The sequence below is a fragment of the Pelophylax lessonae genome (assembly GCF_965119305.1).
Source record: "Pelophylax lessonae genome assembly, chromosome: 4".
Taxonomy (NCBI): domain Eukaryota; kingdom Metazoa; phylum Chordata; class Amphibia; order Anura; family Ranidae; genus Pelophylax; species Pelophylax lessonae.
The window spans coordinates 646,369,285-646,377,446 of NC_138771.1; the positions used below are offsets into that span (position 1 = coordinate 646,369,285).

At 34.9% G+C, this 8,162-nt stretch overlaps 1 protein-coding gene across 1 annotated transcript; it reads right to left on the reverse strand.

Annotated features, from left to right (window-relative positions):
* Positions 1 to 6,213: 6,213 nt before the first annotated feature.
* LOC309554752 (olfactory receptor 5P68-like) lies at positions 6,214 to 7,104 on the reverse strand (the record flags this gene model as incomplete). Its single annotated transcript, XM_082256454.1, has 1 exon — positions 6,214 to 7,104. One exon carries the CDS (start codon positions 7,102 to 7,104, stop codon positions 6,214 to 6,216), a length of 891 nt encoding a protein of 296 aa, XP_082112580.1.
* Positions 7,105 to 8,162: the final 1,058 nt, after the last annotated feature.

Here is an 8,162-nt window from a genome sequence, read left to right on the forward strand (position 1 = left end):
CTGATAGGGTCATCTGATCATTTTTTACTTCAGTCCCTCCCTTTTCTTCCATTATAATTTTGGTAGCGCATTGTTTTTTTATACTAACAGCATATTTTTTATGTTAGTCACATGTTTGACATTTAACGTTACTATTTGCAATAAAGATTTGTTTTTTGGCAAAAAAAATTGTCAGTGTGTCTTTCAGAGGCATACTACCCATTAAATGTAATTTGTTTCTTTTTTTTAGACAAAGTGTTTATTACATTAAAATGTATTTGTTTTATTAATAAAAGAGAGACATTATATCTGCAGATAAACATATCCATGGTAGTTTTATGTTTTTTTTTACAGCTGTGCATGTTTTTTCTAAATATGTACAAATAAAATTGAATGAAGTGTGTGTGTATTCCCCCCATATTTTATTTCATTGTATGTTGTGTATTCTTTGGAGCATCTCAAAAGACCATGCTGAGATTAATGTTTGGGGTCCTCATCCCTAGTTAATATTTGAAACAAGAAAGTTAGCAAAATAAATTAACTATCATCCACAGAACTCTATTGAAAGTTTTAAATGTAATTCACAAAAAAAGTCCTATTTTCTTCTTCAATAAGACTACTTTGAAACCCAAACATCATGTATAGTAACGGAATCATAAAAAAGAACATGAAGGAATATTTAAGAAACAGATTTTGTGTATATTAGAAATAGTTACACCAAACACATTAGATCGGGGTGGATAGCATAAATAAACACACTTCTTAAATTTTCAAACCAATCAATTGTCAGCTTGACAACAGGGTCTAAAAACGAGAACTGGATCCTTCCTGGTAACCTGCTGAAATTTTCAGAAATGTTCTTGTAACAGTGGGCATATTCATAGTCTGATCATGGAGAAAAAGTTACCAAGAGATCATTTTATTGTTTTTTTTTTTAATTATTTTCTTAAATCAAACTCTTTTGACAAATTTGTATCCATAAGTTATGAGAAACTGGGAAATGGTCAAAAGCCTAAGAATGTTTGACAGGGTTCTGTAGAGTTGAAAGTGAAAAAAAGGTGGCTGGGGAAGTGTTCAGTGAGGTGTTTCAAAATAATAAAAATAAAATGTTGGATACTTGTGCTGAGGCAAAAAAGTATTTGGTAAAATGATACAGCATTAAAATTTGCTCTTGGAGGGGGAAAAAGGTTTTTATTATACAGTAGAGAAGAGCCTTGCTTATGTAGGGGACCTAGAACTGAAGCAGATATTTGAATAGAAAATCCACAAGCCTCGGAGGAGTAATTGGAAGAACTAAATAATGGATGCTGCTGATTTGTGATAGAAGTTGGGTGTCCAGTGTTTACAAGGTACTTTGTGTTCTATATGAGTTTAAATAAATATAGAGTGTTAAAAAAAATTACTGTATTATCTTAATACGGTATAATAAAATTACCTTTTTAAGCAGGGTCGGAGAACTAGGAATAGATTTTTATTAAAGGTTTTGAATAATTAGTTTTTGGTTATATACAACATTGCTTACAATTTCTTTGATATCTTTATTCCTCAAGCTGTATATGAAAGGATTTATAAAGTGAGTAAAAGCAGTGTACAACAATGGCATTATCTTACTAGTGGTTCGTAACCTTAGAAACATAGAAACATAGAAACATAGAATGTGTCGGCAGATAAGAACCATTTGGCCCATCTAGTCTGCCCAATATATCTGAATCCTATGAATAGTCCCTGGCCCTATCTTATATGAAGGATAGCCTTATGCCTATCCCATGCATGCTTATACTCCTTCACTGTATTTGCAGCTACCACTTCTGCAGGAAGGTTATTCCATGCATCCACTACTCTCTCAGTAAAGTAATACTTCCTCATATTACTTTTAAACCTTTGCCCCTCTAATTTAAAACTGTGTCCTCTTGTGGTAGTTTTTCTTCTTTTAAATATGCTCTCCTCCTTTACCGAGTTGATTCCCTTTATGTATTTAAAAGTTTCTATCATATCCCCTCTGTCTCTTCTTTCTTCCAAGCTATACATGTTAAGGTCCTTTAACCTTTCCTGGTAAGTTTTTTCCTGCAATCCATGTACTAGTTTAGTAGCTCTTCTCTGAACTCTCTCTAGAGTATCTATATCCTTCTGGAGATATGGCCTCCAGTACTGCGCACAATACTCCAAGTGAGGTCTCACCAGTGTTCTGTACAGCGGCATAAGCACTTCTCTCTTTCTACTGCTTATACCTCTCCCTATACATCCAAGCATTCTGCTGGCATTTCGTGCTGCTCTATTACATTGTCTTCCCACCTTTAAGTCTTCTGAAATAATTACTCCTAAATCCCTTTCCTCAGATACTGAGGTCAGGACTGTGTCAAATATTCTATATTCTGCCCTTGAGTTTTTACGCCCCAGGTGCATTATCTTGCACTTATCCACATTAAATTTCAGTTGCCAGAGTTCTGACCATTCTTCTAGTTTTCCTAAATCCTTTTCCATTTGGCGTTTCCCTCCAGGAACATCAACCCTGTTACATATCTTTGTGTCATCAGCAAAAAGACAAACCTTACCATCGAGGCCTTTTGCAATATCACTTATGAAGATATTAAACAAAATTGGTCCCAGTACAGATCCCTGAGGTACCCCACTGGTAACATGACCTTGTTCTGAATGTTCTCCATTGACTACAACCCTCTGTTGTCTGTCACTCAGCCACTGCCTAATCCACTCAACAATATGGGAGTCCATGCTCAATGACTGCAGTTTATTGATAAGTCTTCTATGTGGGACAGTGTCAAAAGCCTTACTAAAATCTAGATATGCAATGTCTACTGCACCTCCACCGTCTATTATTTTAGTCACCCAGTCAAAAAAATCTATAAGATTTGTTTGACATGATCTCCCTGAAGTAAACCCATGTTGTTTTTCATCTTGCAATCCATGGGATTTAAGATGTTCCACAATCCTATCCTTTAATAGGGTTTCCATTAATTTGCCTACTATTGATGTCAGACTCACTGGTCTATAGTTGCTCGATTCCTCCCTACTACCTTTCTTGTGAATGGGCACAACATTTGCAAACTGCAACGTAACCCAAACTGACTCTATGTTGGCCTCACCAACTTGTATTAGGTTAGATTTAATGCTATCTTTCACATACAGGGCCACTCCTCCTCCTTTCTTGCCTTCTCTGTCTCTTCTGTATAAAGAGTACCCTGGTATGGTTATGTCCCAGTCATTTCTTTCATTAAACCATGTCTCCGTAACAGCCACTAAATCTACATTCTCAGATGCCATTATTGACCCAAGTTCATTGATTTTTTTACCTAGACGGCGAGCATTTGTAGACAGGACTCTGAGCTTATCATTTCTTAACCTCTGTGCTTCTGACCTGTTCTGGCATTGTTTCGGGGGGCAATTGGACTCTTGTATTTCCACTCTTTTGCCCCCCCTTCCTAGTTTAAATACTCTTTCGCAAATTCTTGGAGTTGTTCACTAAGTACATTTGTTCCTTTGAGAGAAAGATGCAAACCATCTTTTTTGTACAGTTCCTTTCTATTCCAAGTAGAGCTATCATGAGAAACAAAGCCAAATCCTTGCTCTTGACACCATTTACTAAGCCATATGTTGAACTCCTTTATGCGCCTCTGCCTATCATTCTGAACATTATGCACAGGCAGAACTTCAGAAAATGAAATGGTGGATGCAAAATCCTGTATGTCATTTCCAAGTGTGATAAAAGATTTTTTCACCTCTGACACTTCATTGCAAGCCAGGTCATTTGTCCCTAGATGGACAAGAACATCCACGTCCCCTTCCTGCTTTGCTTGCTTAACAATATTAATAATACGTCTTCTATCTCGCCTAGCAGTAGCACCAGGGAGACATCTCACAGAACCATTTTCTTTAAGCTCCACACTTCTTATGATTGAAATTTGGAATCAGATACTGTATGTGGCAGTTAGGGTTTCATAAAATATAAACACAACTGTGAGATGGGAGCTACAAATGGAAAAGGATTTCAGTCTTCCAGAAAAGGAAGGTATCTTTAACAGAGTTACAACAATATAAGTGTGCGGAAACTGCTATCAGAAGAAAGCGTAATATTAGCACAGGGAAGCACAACAAAGTGGCTCCCATTTGAACTTTAGATGTATCTGAACAAGAAAGAAAGTTCCAGAAAAAGATTTAAATCACAGTAGATATAGTCAATAACATTTGGTCCACAGGATTCTAGTTGACTTATGCCAGGTGTAAAAATGAATGCCACAGAACAACTCAACAAGCAGGATGCAAGAACTAATTGAATGCAAAGTGTTTGTTTTATAATGGAGGAAAAATGAAGAGGAGAGCAGATGGCTAGATAGCGGTCATAGCATAGAACATCACTGTCAGAAGGTAGAGAGAGAATGAAGGGTCTTGCTGTTATATACCAGCATGGTGATCAAAAAGTTCCCACATATCCCCCCTGCTCTTGCTATACTCCACATCGACATTAGCGACTACCCAAGTGCCTATAAGACCATAATTGTACACATACTGCTGGTGGCCAAACTAGTCATTGCCAGACATTGGAAACATAGTTCCACTCCAAACCCCTCTGAAGTTCTTGCACAAGTTTACTTAAACTACCAGTACGAATGCCTACTAGCTGCCAGAATGCATACATCCTTTGATAAACAATGGGAAACCTGGACAGCATGGTACCGTTAATGTTATAAATCTTGCTATTACGAACCTTGTAATACTGTGTAACTTATTCCTACACTCTGTACTGTGAAGATGTCTTCCTTATAGATATGAGAGCACAGAGGCCGCTCTGGTGTTGAAATGTCCTTACAATCAGAAGGGTGCAGGTTAGGTCCGCAGTCCCAACAGCTGTACAATTAGAAGAAGGCAACCGCACACCAACTTGAGAGTGATAGTAGATGATAAAAACCTTTTATTGAAAATCCATAAAATCCAAAACGACAAACCAGGGACAGGAGGGTAAAAAACAGTTGACGCGTTTCCGAAACTATGTTCGCTTAGTCATAACCGGTTAGTCACGTTTATGACTAAGCGAACATAGTTTCGTGAAACGCGTCAACTGTTTTTTACCCTCCTGTCCCTGGTTTGTCGTTTTGGATGTTATGGATTTTCAATAAAAGGTTTTTATCATCTACTATCACTCTCAAGTTGGTGTGCGGTTGCCTTCTTCTAATTGTAAAGATGTCTTCCTTGTTTTGATACACAATTTTGTACTTTTGTACTAACCTTTATATAATGCGACTGGATTCAGTTTGTTTGTTATCTCTTTCCTTATAACAATAAAAATTACTAGAAAAAAAAAAATTACACATATTGTCACAATGTATATAATAAGGATCAAGGTGAAGAGCAGCAGATTATATACAGCCATGCAACTGAATCCCAAAAAGAAGAATGTGGTGACATTACCTTTATGTGTGGTCCGTGTGACATAAGAAAACAAGTTAATGTAACATTTATATATCTATTTATTTTACCAATAAAAAACTAAAATGTTTGTTCGGTTTGCAAAATAAATGATAGAAAATAAAGTGAACCTGTGTTTACTGTAAATACCCAACAAAATTCAAAAGAAATGTAAAAATTATAGGATTTTTAATTGCACATAATTGGTTGATTGAAGTAAACATGGCTTCATCTTATTTACTGAGCTCAGTGAATATTCTCCTTGCTAAGTGGGCAGTTTCTACTCTACTAAAAAATAACATGCAGATTTAGAAGAAGAGTTTGAAAAACGACATAGTTCCCTATAAATAAGATAGATATGAAGTGCAATATTTTTTAGTACCGAATAAATAGTGTGACAATACTGCATGGTGAGCCATCTTCTTGTTTCATGCATCAGTTTCACATCACGGCCTGAGTGAAAAATACAGCTGATTTGAGGTGTGCATTAAACTTGGATAAGTGTGTGTGGTGGGATACTAACCATTTACACAGGATCCATTCTGAGACGTGAAGCTACAAGGACAAATTTGCCTTTCCTAAGGAGACTTTTGTGTTCTGCGCTTTCCAAGATCTCCTGTAACTTAGAGATCATGAATATCTGGTAAGAGGTCAATATTTTTGCAAAGCACATGTGGAATAATGAAGCACTTGACTGTATATCACCTACCTGTGGAAGAAGTCATATCTTGGATGGGCGGTGTTTCCAAGTTACTTTGGGTTCTATACAGTGTAATAAAATTACCTTTCGACAACAAGGTCTGAAATTGATTTGTATTAAAGGTTTGGAATAATTTGTTTTTGGTCAAATACAAAAAATGTTATGATGTCTTTGATATCTTTATTCCTCAAGCTGTAAATGAAAGGATTTACTAAAGGAGTAAAAACAGTGTACAACAATGACGCCATCTTTTTGGTGGTTCGCGATTGTCCTTCCTTTGGAATCAGATATATGGCAGTTAGGGTTCCATAAAATATCAACACAACAGTAAGATGGGAACTACAAGTGGAAAAGGATTTCATTCTTCCTGAAAAGGAAGGTATCTTTAACAGAGTTACAACAATATATGTGTATGAAACTGCTATCAGAAGGAAGGGTAATACTATCACAGGTAAGCAGAACAAGGTGGCTTCTATTTGAACTTTGGATGTATCTGAACAAGAAAGTTCCAGAAGAGGATTTAAATCACAATAGAAATAGTCAATAACATTTGGTCCACAGAATTCTAGTTGACATAAGTGAAGTGTTATTATTAATGCCAAAGAAAAACTCAACAGCCAGGATGCAAGAACTAAATCAATGCAAAGTGTTGGATTCATAATGGAGACATAATGCAGAGGAGAGCAGATGGCTAGATAGCGGTCATAGGACATTACTGTCAGAAGGAAACATTCAAATGTATCTATTAAAACAAAGACATAATATTGAGTCATGCAACCAGAAAAGGATATGGGGGTCCGCTCATGTAGAACAATATTTAACATGTTAGGAGCAATATCTGTGGTCAGTATGATGTCAGATATAGAGAGTTGGGAGAGGAAGAAGTACATGGGAGAATGAAGAGTCTTGCTGTAATATACAAGCATGATGATCAAAAAGTTTCCACATATTGTCATAATGTATATAATAAGGACCAAGGTGAAGAGCAGCAGATTATATACAGTCATGCTATTGAATCCCATGAAAAGGAATGTGATGACATCACCCTTATGTGTGGTCTGTGTGATATAAGAAAATAAATTATTAATATAACGTGTTTATTTTAGCAATAAAAAAAAAAAAAAAAAATGTATGTTCACTTTGAACAATGGATGAAAGCAAATAAGGCGAACTTGTGTTTACTGTAATTCCCAACCAAGTTCAAGGGAAAATAAAAAAAAAAAAAAAATAGGATTTTTAATTGCACATAATTGGTTGATTGAAGTAAATACAGCTTTGTGTTATTTATTCACCTTGCTAAGTGAACAGGTTCTATTCTTTTAGTAAATCAGTCCCTGGCTTTCCATAAAATAAAAAAATGACATGCTTATCTAGGAGCAGAGTTGGAAACACTACATAGCTATTTTTAAATAAGATTTAAAGTGGTACTATGTGTAAATACAAAATTACATGTACTGTAAATATATAGTATATACATGATATGTAATAGACCTTGCTTATCTACATTAAAAAAATAAAAAAAATAGTTATTTGAATAACTTTAGTACTTGAGATTGCTTTAATACTATGACAGAAGTAGAAAATTATGCTAAACTGAATGCACTAAGCTATAGAATGTATTCATCATAATTATTATTTTCGTTAATAAGTGCATTATAGCCTAATTATTTTATCCTAAAATTTAAAAAAAAAATTACTTACTTTATTCACTAATGATCTGTCTTGGACATACATAGGTAATTAAAATGTAACTGAAATATAAATAAACCAACACAATTACATTTAGTATTTTTTTTTAGGTATAACAGAAAATTAAAAATGTCAAAATTCCAAATGTGGTTAAAAGTTCAATATCACTTTAATTTTCTTTATATTATTTTTTTTTTTTTTGTCAGTGTTTCAATTTAAGATTTAAAAAAGCAAACACAAATGAGGTCAAAAAAGAAAAAATAGAAAAAAGCCAGAGAGAAAATAGTAAGTATCATATATATCTATTGTAAGTGTATCAATAGATAAGCCCAGCTGTTCAAAGAAACCCTTTTTCACACAAGCATTTATATATTTC